The following is an 18540-nucleotide window of genomic DNA, read 5'->3' as shown; positions in this document are numbered from 1 at the left end:
TTACATAATTAAAGTACGCTAACGAAACCAACAACACTCACCTGGGTGAAAGTCCTGTGTCTGTTTGCCCTTTATAATCATTGCCGCTGATGGGTTAACATTGGAGTTAGATCTGAGCACCATACAGACAGTAAAGGGTGCCTTGTGCGTCAGAATCAGATGCTGATGGCCACTGACCAAGCTGCCGTATTTGACGCCCTGGGAATGAGGAAAAAGTTATCAGGGTAGACAGAGCACACCATTTTGTGCTTTGCTGTAACAAAAATATTCAAATAAACGCTCACTTCATTTTAAATATGAATATTTAGTATGAAATATTAAGTATATAACTAACTAGGCATTACATGAAAATGATGAAAGCATTTGCTTGCAATTAAAACAATCGGCAGTGTTTGAGAGACATGTATGTTCCCAGCCATGTTACAGTCAAACGCCATGGCCTTGACTATAAGTCTGATCCCCTCATTCTGGGCATACTACACAATATTCCCCCAGCTGCTCTACTGCGTTGCCATGCCCTCTGGCATGCATCACTGCAAAGAGGGAGAGAGTAGAGGAGGGATAAAGCTGGGGAAGGATGGGTTTTATGTATCTTGCCTCCTTATGCTTTGGCATACTTTGATCTCATTTCTGTGCGTGCTGGCTTTTTGCAGTCAGTAGGATGTAGCACCATGCTGGGTCTCTAGTGAGACCTGGATCTGGTTGTGGGGCAAAGGAAGTCACTCACTCTGAAATGAAATTGGGATGTCTGTGTGTGTGTCTGTGTATGTGTTTGTGTGATGGGGTTGGGGGGGAGTTGGCTGCCTGTTGATGAAGACATCAAAGCTTATGATTTATTTGATTTTACATAGCTGCATTAATCCACACCACTTCAAGGTTGCACGACACACAAAATACAACAGCCAAAGGCTCCATTACAGATACGTTACACAAGACATGTAGTAACCTTAATACAGAGGAAATACACGATTAGTTTTCATCTTAACACAAAGAAATTCGTAAAAGTGAAGTTCACTTTAAAACCTGGTAATGGTGTCCTTGGCATGGCAGGAATGATTCATTGGTAAACAGTTTGCATATCCTCACTTTTCTCAGGTTTAATTAGCAGCCATGCTGTGGACTTTGATTGATTTTTCCTCCTAGAACACTCTGTCTCCTCGGTGGCAACACAAGACTTGTGTGGCTGCTCTACACATGTATATGGGGAGATAAACGACTCACCTGATTTCCCCTTTCTTTTGCTACACAGTCCTGGTAACAAACCTGGCAGCTGCAATGCATTCCATGTATTCATATCTACCACAAACACAAGTGCTCTAAGTATTTATCTGTTGAATATTGTTATTGATTAGTAATGTATGTAAGCATTGCCCAAAGCTGCATTAATTGATTATTTTTGACAACCTAAGGGGAAGTGGAACAAACAGAAAACACAACACCAACATCACCTTATGGAGTTAATTTATGTTAGCAAATGAATTACTGGAGGAATCCAGTGGATACGTTAATTAGGAGAGATTCCAATTAATACTTGACTTTTAAAGCACTTGGGATTTTTTTTTCTACTCAGAATGCAGGAAGATGGTCAATAAACATGTCCCCTGAAAGCTTTCAAAAGGTAATTCGTAAACATTTACCTTGCATCAACTCTAACTCAAATCTTCTTTCAGGAAAAGGGATGAAGCATGGACAAATTTCATCAGTCAAGGGAACTTGCTGGTTGGAATACTTATGGATAATTGAGAAATATCAGCTGGATTAGTGTTTGTTTTTGGACCCCTTAATAGAGATGATTGGCTACATCTAAAGGGATTTATCCTGACTAAATACATTTGATTACAGTTGGACCACGGGGACTAACTTGAGCATTCTTTTGGATTCATTTAGCTTTGCTTTGGTCTCTACCGACTCCTAATGTTTGTCTTTTTACATGCTTCTCTTTTTTCACCAGCCAGTCACTAACTTTGTCTGCTGTCCGGTGATGGACTGGTCGTGTAAAGTGGGTTTGTCAGTGCTTTTTAGGTGAAAGCATTGGAGGTTTATGAGAATAGAGTTGTGTGATAGAAATCCAAAACAGTTTTCTCTGTAGAGCTTAAAGGAACAACAGCAACCCAGTCGCCAATGTTGGCATTGTACTTTTCTGCAAACCACAGATATTTTACATAGGTATGTTTCATACATAGCCACTATGTTAGCCTCAAACATGTGGCAACCTCCCAGGCTGAAAAATGAAGCCAATGTAAAAGTGCCATAAACTGCAGTTCATCGAATGGCCACTTGAGGCCAGAAGTCCATTGGACTCCCATGTTGAAATGCCCACCTTCATAGTAGAAATAAAGATGTTTATAGCCTGGTACAAAAATGGTTTTGGTCTCTATGGCTAATTTCAACATTCCTGACAGCTATACAGGAGGTGAAGTTCTCTATAACTCACCTGTTTACATGTTATCAAGGCCCAAAGTTACGCATAGTTAAGGGTCGCTTCAGTGACAGGCTGTCTGCAAAGTGTCACCAAAGTCTTTGGGTCAAATCCACCCCTCACTCCTCCACACCTCCATCCTCTCATCTAAATACTGTCACTTCCTGTTCCAAAAAAACAAGATGGCAGTGGCCAAAATGACAAATTGAGGCTTCGAAACAGCAGTCCACAAACCAATGGGTGATGTCACAGTGGCTACGTCCATTATTTATACACTCTGTGGTCTCAAACAGGGGTCTGCTGTTGTCTGCTGCTTGTCAGCCATCTTGCCTATAGATGCCACCCCATCCACTATCCTCTCTCCACCTCCAGATGAAACTCAGCTCATACGGCCTACATCTAATCTGAACTACATTATAGGAAAGGAAATACAAATGTAACAAATCCATCAATTGTAAAACCCACAGTGCTAACATTTCATTCTGGTGACTGGGCTGACTACAAAACCGGGTGATTATTCTCTGTGGGTTTGTCACCACGAGCCACACCTTTCACATTACACATATTCGATCCATTGTTGAAATAAAACAGTTTTATTAGTGCAGCTTCAAGATACTTGGGCTTTCAAATCGACAATATATTATTAACCATAAAATACAGGCACTTTGTGTGCTTGAGTAGTGGTAGGATATCCCCGTCTCATACAGCAATATTTGTACCTTGGGAGGCAGCTGAATGTGTGAGAAAAACGTAATTTTTTATATTTGTCTGCCTTTTTCCTGAGCAAGCAGGCAGGGGGGACATGTGATCAATCATGTTTTCTGTGGGGAGATGTGTGATGTCAAGGACAGGGCAGTTGTTTCACTGCACTGTCCTGTTAGCGGCAAGACTCAGGACGTTCATCATTCATCCCCTGGGGAATGAAGAGAATTTAAGACCACTGTTTGTATGTTTAGGTGTTCAGATTCTGCTCGTCCAGAAACTGTCCGACCCTGTTTGCTTCCCTGCAAGAAAGACTGCATTGTGACACCCTTCAGTGAATGGACAACCTGCCCATCGACCTGTATGCCAGGTAGCTCTTCTCCTAAACTCCTCCTAACTAACTGTTGCTTACCAGTGGCAGGTGGTTTTATAAAACAGCAAAATTTTTGTGAAAATTACATGTTTTAATCTTAAAAAACGCTTGTTATCATAAAACTTCAAATCACTTACCCCTACACTTTACTTCATTTCAGCCACTTGAGATTAGGTGGGGCTGTTTGCCCTTTAAGTACGTATCTGTATGGTACACAATATTCGGGCCGAGAATGTTTTATACTCTTCATTTGTCAAAATTATAGTCCCTTACAGCAGTTGGGCTACTTCTAATAGAAAACAAAGAAATACAAGGAAGTGTTGGTCTTTACAATAGCTACTGTACGTCCCTACCACCCCACCCCACAATCCCAACATCTCAAATAACTAAAACGAGCAGAACAAGCAAAAAAAAATTGAATAGATATGACAGTAATATAGATAATATGTACATTCTTATATACATGCAAAGGATTATCAGGACTAAAGTAAATAAATGCTTAAAGAAATAACAGGTAAGATAAAAGAAATAAGAATTGGTTCAGGGGATATCCTAGAAAATGTATGTTTCTTTCTTCTCTTTTGCCCTTTTTTCCTTCAGTCCCTCCCTGTCTTTCCTCTCCACTCATTTTCCCTGCCTTTTTACTTTTGTATAATACCTGTTTTCTACCTCCTCTTCCATCTTGCATTAAAGCTATAGTGCATAACTTCTGTCGCCTCCCAGCGGATAATGCGTTATTACAACTAATAAGCCAGCGGCACTCCATGTACACAGAGTAACACTCGCCACACACCGTGTACACAGAGTAACACTGGCCAGTCGCCACACACCGTGTACACAGAGTAATACTGGCCAGTCGCCACACACCGTGTACACAGAGTAACACTGGCCAGTCGCCACACACCGTGTACACAGAGTAACACTGGCCAGTCGCCACACACCGTGTACACAGAGTAACACTGGCCAGTCGCCACACACCGTGTACACAGAGTAACACTGGCCAGTCGCCACACACCGTGTACACAGAGTAACACTGGCCAGTCGCCACACACCGTGTACACAGAGTAACACTGGCCAGTCGCCACACACCGTGTACACAGAGTACCACTGGCCAGTCGCCACACACCGTGTACACAGAGTAATACTGGCCAGTCGCCACACACCGTGTACACAGAGTAATACTGGCCAGTCGCCACACACCGTGTACACAGAGTACCACTGGCCAGTCGCCACACACCGTGTACACAGAGTAACACTGGCCAGTCGCCACACACCGTGTACACAGAGTACCACTGGCCAGTCGCCACACACCGTGTACACAGAGTAACACTGGCCAGTCGCCACACACCGTGTACACAGAGTACCACTGGCCAGTCGCCACACACCGTGTACACAGAGTAATACTGGCCAGTCGCCACACACCGTGTACACAGAGTAACACTGGCCAGTCGCCACACACCGTGTACACAGAGTACCACTGGCCAGTCGCCACACACCGTGTACACAGAGTAATACTGGCCAGTCGCCACACACCGTGTACACAGAGTAATACTGGCCAGTCGCCACACACCGTGTACACAGAGTAACACTGGCCAGTCGCCACACACCGTGTACACAGAGTAATACTGGCCAGTCGCCACACACTGTGTACACAGAGTAACACTCGCTACACACCGTGTACACAGAGTAACACTTGCCAGTTGCCACACACCGTGTACACAGAGTAACACTCGCTTCACACCGTGTACACAATGCTACACAACGTGGCGAACACCAGGATGCTAACATTACATTACGTTCATAGCACCATTTCCAAGAAAATAATAAAGTACTAGGTCCAGTACATGTAACAGCAACACATACTACTCATAATATAATTATAAACCAAGTCACTTATCCAACAGCAGCAAGGCAACATCCGTGTCTGCCCTCAGCCCAATTTCTTCCTTCAGGGCTCTCCACCGAGGAAAGCGACGCCAATACAAATCCTTGTTTGCCTTCTCCGTCGGTCACTTTCCTTCTTTGCTAATAGACCTTCAGCCAAACATCCAGGCTTTTTCTTTGTGGTAGGATCCACTTCTGAACCGTTTCTCGGCCGCTTCTCCGCCATGTTGCTTTCACTTTCTACCTGCGCTCTACCTCTTGCTGTGACACTCTCCGCTCTTCCTCCCCCTCCCTTCTTGTTGTGAGGTAAAACGCAGCATTTCCTGTGCGCCAGCGCGGGAATGTCGCCGGTCGACACGCAAACTAAAAATTATATATATTGAAAAATACCGCGAGATGTTAGAGGAGCCAATCGGCTTAATCAGCATTGTGTCATCTCCTCTAGTAGTGGCTTGGGTGAAACGGACATTTACAGACCTGTAGAAGTTACGCACTATAGCATTAATAGTTAAACTATTTGAGGGCTGCAATTGTTAGTTGGTTAACTGATTAGTCAATCGATGAAAAAAATCAATGGCCAACAAGCAACAACTGGTTAAGTTTAAAGCTGTAGTTGTTAACTTTTATAAAAAAAAAAAAATATGTTTTTGTTATATTTAATGAAACTGTCACTATATCCTGACAGTAGTACATGAGACAGAAAATCTGTGAAAAAAGTGTTCCTCCTAGTAGTATTATTAATGGCATTTGCAAGAATCCACCAGTCTTTAACATAGCTGTCAATTGCGGCTCATGAACTGCGGTCCAACGAGACAGAGCTGATTGAATATGATTCAAGATTTTGTTATTGCCTTGTCTATTTCTCACCTCAGATGTTTTTAGAAAACATATTTCAGTGTACAGTTTAGCTGTAAAATCAGACAGTTTGTAACCTGGCTGCATTGTTGAAAACATTTGAGCCAAAAACCAACACTGCTGACCAAAGCAAATGCTCCCATTTTACAGCCAAACAGTACATTAAAATATGTATCTGAAGACACGGAGCTGAGAAATAGGCAATGCAGTAACAGTGACAGTGTGACCCCAGTTCACAAGCAGTGATTGACATGATTGACATCTGCATTTGACTCCTTGGTTCTGATTGGTTGTTTTCGATTAGCTGGGTTGGATTCTTGCAAATACCATTAGGAGCATTCAGATTATCTGTCTCATGGACTTCTGTAAGGATGTACTGTAGCGAGAGTTTCAGCAAATATGACAAAGTTCATTCATTCATTCATTCATCTTCTAACTGCTTCATCCTCTTGAGGGTCGCGGGGGGGCTGGAGCCTATCCCAGCTGACATTTGGCGAGAGGCAGGGTACACCCTGGACAGGTCGCCAGACTATCACAGGGCTGACACATAGAGACAAACAACCATTCATGCTCACATTCATACCTACGGACAATTTAGAGTTATCAATTAACCTGCATGTCTTTGGACTGTGGGAGGAAGCTGGAGTACCCGGAGAGAACCCACGCTGACACGGGGAGAACATGCAAACTCCGCACAGAAGGGCTCCCACACCCGGGATCGAACCGGCAACCCTCTTGCTGTGAGACTACAGTGCTAACCACCACCGCTGCCCTATGACAAAGTTACATTTTGTAAAATATTAAGAATAAACTTTATTTACATAGCACCTTTCAAAACAGAGTTACAAAGTGCTGTACAATAACACTTAACACATTGAAAACACAAGGAGAATAAAACAAATAAAATGTCACCTCAGTAAAAGATAAAATAAGGAAGACCAAACATAAAATTAAGATAATAAATGGTCAGTAACATCAATAAGATGGCAATAAGTCAAGATATGCTTTCCAATAGAAGTGCATTTTTAGGAGAGACTTAAATAAAGCCAGTGACTGAGACAGCCTTATAGTTACCATCTGCCACTTTAAGTAGTTTTTCAAGCAAAAAGCAGACTAATTCACTGGTATTCTATCATAGTAAAGTGAATATCTTTGGGTTTTGGACTTTTGGTCTGACAAAAAAAGCTATTTCAATATGTCAACTTGCATGTTTGGGGAAATTACCTTTTTACTGAATATTTAAAAGATCAAATCATTGATTGATACACTGAGAAATAGATTGGCAGATTAATCCAAAATGAAAATAATAGTTGCAGCTTTCCACAATATATAACTTTTGTATATAGTTATAGTATCAAGGCATTGTATGAGGAAAGCCTTATCAGGTATGAGGCACATATGCTCTACTGTATTATAATGCCACCGAAGACTTGTTTAAAAATTCAAAATGTTGCCACAGAAATGTGCTCTCCCTTGATGTCTCTAGTGTATTCAATGATTACATTTAAGTGTAAATGACAGTGCTAACTGTTCATTACATTAAGCTGACACATCAAGAGGAAAATGGAATTTTAATGGGTTTCAATGTGTGTACTGTAAGTATCTTGGAAATCAAAAAGTGTGTAATTGTTTTTAAAAGAATTGAGCAGGCATCTCGTCTCTGTAAATATGCTGTAGTCCATTGGGTCCGCTGATGATGTAATCACTTTCTTAATTGCACCATTTTCAATGTTTAGTAATTAGTGTTGTGTAATGAGCCTTGGAGCGTGAGCCAAATGAAGCCATTACAGTGTGGTGTGTCCGAACAGACTGCAGTGAAGTGGAGGACATCACAGCCACAAGGGCAAGCTAATCAGGATCAGATCAACTTCGAGATATTAGACTGCACTCGTGATATTGTGTCGCCATTTATTTGGTGTCTCAGGCTTTATATGTCAGCCATTTGACTCAGTATCATTTTACCTTCTCTATCTCCTGGAAAACGTTCAGTTAAATACAATTGTGCAACTAATCTGCCACTGAACGCAGCCTTTTTGTGAAGATTGTGTTTCATGTTCAACAGAAAATGCAACTGCCGCCACACAGTCTCGATACAGAACCATCATTCAGAGGGCTGCTAATGGAGGTCAAGAGTGCCCTGACACACTGTATGAAGAGAGAGAATGTGAATCACTTCCTGTGTGTCCAGTGTATAGGTAAAAACACACAATTTATAACCAAACATTTTCCTTTCTTGTTCCTTTCTCCAAGGATAAGCTCACCCACTGTATAATAGCACAGGGTGAGAATGAAGTGTAATTGCAGCCTGAGTGTGTGTTATTGTTGCAAAGTACTTGAGATGTCTAGATGTCCTTTTATAATGGTATTAACACCGTGGCATTTGACACATACTTTCATGGTGCTCATGGTGTAATAGTATGCTCTATTGTTAAATATGAGAAAAGCAACTCCTAAAGGGAAACAAAGTGAAATGTGTCATTGATGAAGTGTTTTGCATCACCTGGTGGGCTGTGGTTGGTGGATGGGTGGAGAGCTGCAGGCACCAGTAACATGGGAGGTAGCCAAACACCGGCTGTACACACTGTGATGACACAGAGCTGGTTGAAAAAGTTTTCCTTTAAAGAATAAGTTTGACAATATCTACTGTATGAGTCACACCTAACAAGGAGGATACTGACGAACAGCTGTGGTGGTTTTTTGGTAGACAGGGAGGTCATTGTCTCCAACTATTGTTAGATTTAAAGAAAGAAAATGTGTGAATAAAGCTACAATGACACACTGCCTTTCCAAAATCTGCCTGTCTTTGTGATTCCATGCAGTTGGAGGACACACAAGTGGCACAGCTGTAGTTTGGTTCCAGAATCTGTTCGACGGGGATTATCTGGACCTGGAGAAGACTGTGGAAATGGTTTAGAAACAAGAGGCAAGTGTTTTTTTTCTTCCCTGATCTTTTATATTCTCCACACTTGTCAGCTGCTGCTATATCACCATTTAAAGCATTGCGCCTCCATCTCTTACTATCCTTATTTAATGAGACCTAATAGCCCTCTCAGATCTGCTCCTTTAACAAGCAAGTGATGGAAACATAAAAGACGGAGGCAATTTGTCCAGAGAGTGTAACAAGATGAACCTTTCTCTCTGTTGTCTTGATGATCTCATCACAACACTGGTTTCTTATTAATGAATGCAGCAAGTCAGATGGCCACGAGCACATCTTACCAGCAGGTCGAAAGAAACAATCAGCCTTGTTACACACAGTACACACAAACGTGGATGGACTCGCACAATAAAGTTTGAAAACTTGTTTGGCTCATACAACAGTGCCCTTCCAATAGAGGCTTTTGATGAAATGATGAAAAAGTGCTTTATGGCTTGAGCGTCTGGTGTCATTAAGTCTGACTTCAAGAGAGTACTTCGATTTATAGTCTGCAAATCAACAATGAAAAAAACCTCTCGCAGAACACAACCCATTAATAATGCAGTAAGAACAAAGCCATAAACAGAAATAATTTTAAATTAAACTTTGTCCCTGTAATTGACAGTTGAACCTTTGTTCCCTCAGTTTATTTAGACACATTTCTAATAAATGTTTGTACAAATTAATGTGCAGAATCTTCTGACACCATGTGTTTTCCTAGTAAGATGTTGGCACATAAGCTGCAGCTATTTTTGCAGCAGTTATGTACAGTCAGGAAACCAGCTTAGACTGTAAATGCTGTGGCATGTGGCATTAGTCAATGCTGTGTATACAGGAAAAATACAAACAGTAGATTTTCTTTTGTACTAATATAATGATACTGATGTACCAGTAGCGATATCACAATTTGTTCTTACAATGTGGCTTTCTGATAAATCAGCACTGTACTCAATGATGTAACATCTTGATATACAAGCTAGTATTGCTGTTTTTTTGCTGTGACCAGCAGCTCTATAGCTCGCTCTGTCGGTTAGTGGGTCAGACCATGAAAATTTCCCCACCCTTTGGAGGCAACAGTTTTTGTGCTGGGGGCTGAAATTTGGCACGGAGGTCAAGTGTGTTTGTGTGTGTGTGTGTGTGTGTGTTTGTGTGTGTGTGTGTGTGTAAGGAGAGGGGGAAAAAATTGATACAGCATAGTATCACAATATTTTGCATAGTGATATTGTAGTGATACACAGACACTAAGTATCAATCTTTTATTATGTATATTATTAATATTTGCAAATACATATTGTTATACAACTTTTGGTACTAAAATAATAAAATCAATTGCTTTGTCAGTCCACTAGATGGTGCTGATGGGTTTTTTTTTTGTTTGTTTTTTTGTTTGTTTGTTTGTTTGTTTGTTTTGCTGATGAGGACAGCAGAGGTCTCAGTCAGCAGCATTTGACAGGAAGTTCATCAAAACAAAGATGGAGGCACCGGAGAAAGAAATCAGAAATGTGCCGTTGGCGTTCAAATCAAACATCTGGACATACTTGGGATTTTTTAACACAGAAGGAAAGAAGGACGTGGATATGACACATGCAAATTTCAAGCAGTGTCATATGAGAATCAGACACTATGGGACTACGAACACGAGGGCTCACCTCACGCTCCACCATCCAAAGATAGCGTTAGTGTTGCATATTGCAATAACGTCGTATCGCCGATGGCACATTTCTGATTTCTCTGCCCGGTGCCTCCATCTTTCTTTTGAAGAACTTCCTACCAAATGACTAAGACAAAAAACAAAAACAACCATCAGCACCATCTAGTGGACCAACAAAGTAATTGATTTTATTATTCTAGTACCAGAAGTTGTATTAAAATGTGTATTTGCAAAAATTAAGAATGTATATAATAAAAGATCAATACTTGGTGTCTGTGTATTGATACAATATCGCCATGCAAAATATCACAATACAATGCTGTATTGATTCTTTCCCCCACCCTTAATTGTGACCTAGGTGTTGTGATAATATCGTATCGTGTATGTGTTGGTTTGTATTTATGCTAAATGGCTAAAAAGAGGAAATGGCAATGGGAATGTCCAATCACAAAAAGGTGCCTATCTTCCAAATGGATTCACAGACTTGCCTTAGATTTTGTGGGAAGATTGGTCATGAGTCAAAGGACAGCTGATTAATTGTTCATGCCAAACAGCAAAAAGGGGCAACATGTGGATGCATGTACATGTGTGGTTGCAGCTATTGCGAATTCCCGCTTGTTTGAATATACAGTAGTTTGCTATTTACTTATTTGAATCTCCTGCTAAAACAGATTCAAAATAATGCAGAGGGCTATTCATCCCTTACTGTTGACATTTTTGTCTGTAAAACTGTGTGTGAACTGATGCAACTCCACACTACTGTGCATGACATGATTCCTGCTTAATGAAAAATACTTTTCTTTCCATCAGAAGATATTTTCCTCTGTAGTTACACAACTAAATTTGATGTGTTGTTGATGTTTGTCTGCTCCACACTGCACAATTGCCTGTATTATGATACGATCATTGCTGTTGGCAGCAAAATATAAGTATTGTATCCGTGTGATTACCACCCCAAATTGATTGTGATGTGTGAGTTTGTGAATGTGTTGGGTGTTTTTTAGACAGTGCAGATTCCTGTTTACTGTCCTTCACGAAGAACTACATTTCTTTGAGTGGAGGTGTGAAAAAGACTGCCACTGGCCCAAATCGTTATAGAGCCAGAGTGTTAATTGGATCATTTCAGACTCGTTTAGAGGAGAGCAAATGTCCCAATAAATCCCAGAAACTGGCTGTTCTATCTAATTTACTGATGTGATTCAAGTGAAGTTTTCAGTGGCTCACAGTGCAGCCTTGAGAACTTTCTAGCATTTCTGCTCTCACCGTTGCTCATTTTTACGTGGCAGTATAATTATGACTGACATTTCTCAAGTGAGTTTCTATGACTTTTTGGTGAGGATGGGAAAAGTGTCTGTAGTGTTCCCAGGTTAAGAGCAAGCCTCATTGACCTTTAGAGCCTCCTATTTGAATATGATTAGAAAATGACTAAGTTAAATACCTGTGACATTTCACAAACTGAAGCATGGTTTTGGAATTTGCAGTCTGTAGAAATACTGAATTTAAATATAAATTTGAAGCAACAAAGAATGTATCCAAGATTTACTTTAACTCAGCAGATGGCTGAACCATTTCAATGAAAAAGTCATATAAATGTCACAATGGGGCATAATTAGGGCACAATAATTGGGAATAGGGCCATATTAGGGGCATAAGACCATTGGATAAGGGCATATCAAAGATTTAATGACAGTAAGTCAGAGCAGGGGTTTCTCAATTATGTTATTCAAGGACCTTTTAAAAAATACTTGAGTGCCCTGAGGGAGCTCTTCATATGCAATCATCGACTGACACTCATAAAGTACAATATATTCTGATTTAGATATTATATTGATTCAGCTTTTATTCCTCTTATTGTGTTCATGTAATCACTCCTGCAGTTTGAACATACATTTAAGTCCAATTGCACATTTTGCTTTATTTGTTTTCTATTTTCCTTTACCTCCTGCTTTTTTGCTTTGCTGGTTGAAATTCAGATTTCCTTAACTTGAATTTCAGTAATGCTCACAATATTCAACACTGTGTTATTTTCTATGCACTCTACATTCACTGTAGTTTCAGAATCCACATCCTGTGGGAAGGGTGTGCGAGATGGTATCTACGTCAAATATATCTCCCTTCACTGAGAAGCTGAATATGAACAAGCGAGTTGTGCAGCATTATCATGTCAGACATTCATCCTGCTTGACTGCAAAATATAGGTCACCTTCGCCTCTGCATTTGTCTTCAGTAGCATCGGGTGACGCTTAATGTCTAAGTCTATAAACTAATGTTAATGCCATATATGAATAAATGCCATATGTATGAATGATGTTATGTGTACAGGTAACACTCATCACAAACCTGCTCTATTTACATGTTTTACCCAGTTTCTTATATTTCATAGTTTATTTAATCATTTACCCATGATAAGTAATTATCAACAAATCCAGCGTGTGTCTCTCCAAAGTAGGTGCAAGTTAGTTTGTTGGGCAGCTTTAAACATTAGTTGTGAATGTGAGCTTGAATCTTTGCCTGTCTCCATGTGTCTGCCCTGTGACCGACTGTCCTGGGTTTACCCTGCCTCTTGCTTAATATCAGCTGCAATCAGCTCTGCCCCCACCACAAATGATTTAATTGTGAATAATATCTACACATAAGCATTATCACTATGATAGCATACTCGTACTCGTACTCGTACTCGTCGTCCTCCACTTATCCGGGTCCGGGTCGCGGGGGCAGCAGCCTCAGCAGAAAAGCCCAGACAGTTCTCTCCCTATGATAGCATACTTTGATCCTTATGATCCCTGATCCCTATCTTAAAATGCCGCATGATAAAAGCAACGCTTATTCACTCTCAACTTGTCAAATATGGCAGCTTGATCAGTGGGCCTATACTTTAAACTATAAAGGTCTAGATATCCCTATAGGGTCAGTTTTGGACGCACAGGGATGGCGTGTCAATTTCTGCTTGCTACATGCATTATGTCATTACAAAATAACCTTGTGTTCACAGGATTGGATGGCAAAACTACTTGATTAGGTTAAGAAAAAATATTTTGGTTTAGGCTAAAATCATTGCTTTTTTTTTATTTACGTGACATTACTTAATAAGAGTAAGCTAATGAGTATGTCATGTGATTTATGCTGTATTTAACTGTGTAGCATAGTTGGAAAAAAAACCTAAATGGTTACTCTTGGTTTCACATGAAACATGACAGCAGTCTCATGGGTAAAAGTCCTGTGTTTGTTTATGCAGACTGTCTTGCTCTTAATGAGACTTTGTTGCCATAGATGGGTTTACACTGGAGATCGCTGAAAGCTCAGTGTGTGTCAAACAGATGCTAAAGGGTGCCATGTGCGTCAGATTCAGATGCCGATGGCCGCTGACCAAACTGCCAAATTTCCCTCTCTGGGAATGAGAACGGGCTGGGTAAAGCATGATAAAACTTAATCCTACCTAGTAGCACTGTGTTGTTTTTTTGTTGTGTAATTATTTCTGTCTGTCTTCTGGCCACTCTGGGAAAGTTTGCGGATTGACTGCTAAGACATTTGCTGTGACTGTGTGTCACAGCTCAGACGGGTTGATTTCATAAGTCATTAGAAACTCAGTTTCCTGAGATTTTCTTATGACCCTCTGTTTCTGCTCCCACCTTCATACATTCATTGAGTCATACTCAAGTTGCGACTTTTTTATTTTTTTGTAAGATATTTTTAGGGCATTTTTTGCCTTTAATTGATAGGATAGTGAAGTGTGAAAGGGGGAGAGAGAGAGGGAGTCGACGCCCTGAGTTGTAACATTTTCAACTCACCTTTGCGTTTAATTGTGCCACTCAGCTGACATTTGCATTTGTTTCCCATTCACGTTTCCATTGACTTCTTTTGTATTCAGGCTGCATCAGACAGCATTTTCCACATTTGCTTTGGAAATTGGGGTCTGCATCGACATGAGGTGGTGGATGTAAATTGTAAATGTATCAAACAAAGCACTGCACTGAACTGTCAGCTGACCACATTGCTTCATATATATTGTTGTTTATTACAAGTATATCTACAGTAGTTTTTGTTTTCTGCATCATCAGTGACACTCTGGCTGAACTAACACTAACTGAGAGGCAACACCAGGCAAATAGCCACTGTAGAAATCTAAAAAAAAAAAATACAGCATGAGGTAAGCATCATTCTGGTTTCTAGGTTGGCTTTCCTGGGAGAATTACTGTACAGGAGTGTTGGTTGAAATTGTAGGTTTCAGTAAAAATACTGTACAGCCCTGGGAAACTGTTAGATGGCTAGAGATGATGACACATTCAAATAGCAGTTACAGAACAGTTCAATTAGGATCCAGGGATTTTCAGCCCAGTCAAGACCAGTCAGTATGCTGGGCACATTGAGTCAGGCATGTACTGTAAGGCTGAAATCAGGGCCAAGTTTCAGACACAAGCATATGATTGGGTTTGTGGTTTACTGAGCCAATACGCCCTTGGCTTGAGTAAATGCTTCCTCCCATCTCAGTGTGTCTGTCCCCATGTCGGATGCAAGGCTGCATGTTGAATGAATGCAAATGTCAGACCAAGTGGGTTGATGGCTATGGTACATATGCTGACCTGACATGCTGGAGGTCACGGAAAAGAGGCGTCGCTAAATAAGTATATTTGAGAAGATGAATCCTAACCTTGCCGAAAGGAAATCTTCTGCTGAATAGAACAGGCAACTTTGAAACCCTGTATGAAGTTGTAGCTGATAACTTAGATGGAGCAATGAGCCAATGGATTTCACACTAACTACAACACACTGCATTTAAATTCAGCCAACTTGTGGCTCATAACCAGCTGGATGTGTTGTATCCCTCCCTGAGTAGAACTGGAACTGTTTTGAGAAATTATTCAATAGAAATGTTGATCATCTCTTGCTGCAGGAAGAATGTGATTTAATGACCATGATGAATCCAATCCACATTACTCTTCACAAGGCATCATGCAGAGGAAGAAGATCATACAAGCATGACCGAATTAACATTAAGATTCCATTTGATGGGAGGTTGTTTTTTTTTTTTTTTTCAAGTCAATGAAAAACCTAGCATTAAACCAATGGTAGAAAATGCAGCATGTTCTGAGTTGGATTGATAAAAGCTATCAGTTGAAAGGAAACTTGATCAAATCTTTTTTTAAGGATGTCTTTAGTGGCTACAACATTGCCATGCAAAAGATTTCAAAAAAATCTGGAGAGTAACAAGCCTCTTCAAAGCTTGTCCTTTCAACCGCCCCTCAGAAGTGTTCACCTTTCTATGAAACTGTATAATTAAAGATGATCCCTGTCAGTGGTGGAGATACTGTGACAAAAATTGTTAACAATTGTGAGAGGAGATGATGTGAAAGGCCACACAAATGGGCTAAGGCAACCAGAGGCTGAAATAATTATGTTAAAAATGCATGACTCTAAGTTCAAATTCAAAATACCAGTACTGGCAGTGCCGTGGTTTGCTATTAAAAGATACTGGGTATGACAGAATGGGGTTGTGATGGGTGGAGTAGGTTGGGTAAGAAAGAACACCGTTAAAGGTAAATGGACAGAAGATGCCAACAGGGACGTTTAATTATTCCCACAGTGGTGCTAATTGGACAAATACTGCGGCAGCTGTAAATGGTTAGTTGTTTTCTGAACAGGTTTGTTAAAGGGAAAATAAGATTCACCTTTGAAAGGTCATCATTATATCAACACTCTTTAACCTAAACACATACATTACACAGTAAAATAATTTTTTTTTATTGCTGGGATTGTGAATGTTACATAAATGCACTTTAATAATAGCTCTCCCTCACAATGCCTTTGTAGAAGCCTTCTATGTAAATTACCATCCCACACATCCTCTGCAGACCTGTAGAAACCCAACAGTTATTGTCAGAGAGCAAAATTTAAAAGTCAAATAGAAATCAATAAAATGGATTAAAGGCATGTTTGTGTATCAGTGAACCCTCAACGATGTTGAGGCGACGAAGGCAGACATTTCCTTCACTGGTAACAGTGCTTGACTTAAATACTAGAGTGTCTAAGAAACAGCAATGTAATGAACATTGTAATGTAATGAACATTGTAATGCCCTGTGTAGTATGTCTATCTGCGCTATTATTGTTGTTGTAAGAAGCTTTAGTTCAGTCAGTTGCTCCAGTCTAATCAGTGACATCTAACAAAGCTACAAAAATCCCCTCCTCCATCTCCCTTTCTCTCCTCAGCCAGCATGCTCTGTAGCAGCAGGGTTGTCCACACACCTACTCGTTTTCTTTGTTTTCCTTCTTATTTAATTTATTCAATTAACTCACATTAGGTTTATCACTATTTTTTGAGGTTCCTCATTTATGTTGCTTCCCTCTAAGCCAAGGCTGAGCCACTGTAGGTCCACACACTTTCATGCCAAGTGCCACACACACTGAAATATCAGTGTTGGAAATTAGGGGAATTATTCCTTTCCGACCCTGTAGATTTGCTGATTATTGTCATTCAAATGTCTTTGTTGGGGGGGTGTTTGAATTATGTGTGCCATTTGACTCACAATACTCCTTTCACTCTTCACATCCTGCACATGACATGTGGAATGGCATGTGTGAGAACAATATTTCAAGAACATTTAAGGAGCAGTGTGTAAGATTTAAGGAGATTTTGTGGCGCCTAGAATTCTTTCAGTGTTTATTGTTAGTGGATTTAAGATGGTTAGATTTCTGAGGGCCTGCATACCAATGAGGGTTCCTGTGACACCGGTGTAATGTCTTTGCTTAAAGACATGGATTATTTAAAAAAAAATAAAAATAAAATAAAAAAAGCTGTATATGTCATTCAGAGCATATCTATGATTCAGAGTCTGAGCTGGGATTGTCTGCACACAGCAACTTGGAGGTGGTGGTGGCTATTGGCTACCAGTGGTGCTAAAAGCGTGAACAGTGTTAACAGTAGCGACAGTGCAAACAACAGCTAAAGTGCAGTCAGAGCTAACAATGATAATATGGTGGCGGAAACCAGAGGTTGGGCTTTAATGCTTTAAAGCCACCACCATTGTAACCGCTGTATGAAGGCAGTGCAAAGCATCAGCAATTAGGTTGCCAGTTGGGTACACACACAGGAACTCACATGCACTATAACATGCACACACAGTGGAACCATCTACCACCACAGAAAAACAGAGAAGCTCAGATTACAACACACACACAGGGAGTATGACTTCATGCTCTGCTCAGGACGCCATGACTCCACTATATCTTGAACATTGTAAAACTGTTTGCTGCTATATTAATATTCTGAATGTTGTATACAGAACCTTCAAGACATTTGTGTGAACATATAATCAGTTACTTACCGATATAGTTTTTAACTTAAACCTCATTGCATTGCCGCTTATTTTTATTAAAGCAGGATATTAAATAATACATACACTGTCTGTTTTGTAATGTAATAAACTATAACGAACTTTATGTGAAGCATTTCCTCCCATTTCATGTTCCAGGCACTGGTCTTTTTTTTTTTTTTCCTTTTTTTTGACCAAAAACTGAATAATTCATTTGCACTGTCTCAATGTTTAATAAACTGTGCTGCTAATGAATGCACTATAAGGCTCAACATGCAAGTTGCAGACATAAAAGATGTACATTTCTATCTCTGACAGGCAATTTAACTTATTTGAGTTCAACAAAACATAAAGAGATGAAGCATCTTGCTACAGATTAGATCATTCTTGGGGGGATTACATGTTCTCTTGTTTTTGTAAGATAGCAGAC

General features: G+C 40.2%; 1 protein-coding gene across 1 annotated transcript in view; it reads left to right on the top strand.

The window, feature by feature from the left end:
• thsd7ba (thrombospondin, type I, domain containing 7Ba) overlaps window positions 1–18540 on the top strand; it is a 243155-nt gene that overhangs the window by 164496 nt on the left and 60119 nt on the right. Inside the window, exons 11-13 of the mRNA XM_078174396.1 lie at window positions 3376–3491; window positions 8296–8428; window positions 9053–9156. Coding sequence (XP_078030522.1) covers window positions 3376–3491; window positions 8296–8428; window positions 9053–9156 — 353 coding nt within the window. The remainder of the gene's footprint in view (window positions 1–3375; window positions 3492–8295; window positions 8429–9052; window positions 9157–18540) is intronic.

This window comes from Epinephelus lanceolatus, chromosome 14, assembly GCF_041903045.1.
Source record: "Epinephelus lanceolatus isolate andai-2023 chromosome 14, ASM4190304v1, whole genome shotgun sequence".
In the NCBI taxonomy this organism is placed as follows: Eukaryota; Metazoa; Chordata; class Actinopteri; order Perciformes; family Serranidae; genus Epinephelus; species Epinephelus lanceolatus.
The sequence above is the reverse complement of the archived record's forward strand: the minus strand, read 5'-3'. Positions and strand labels throughout refer to the sequence as shown.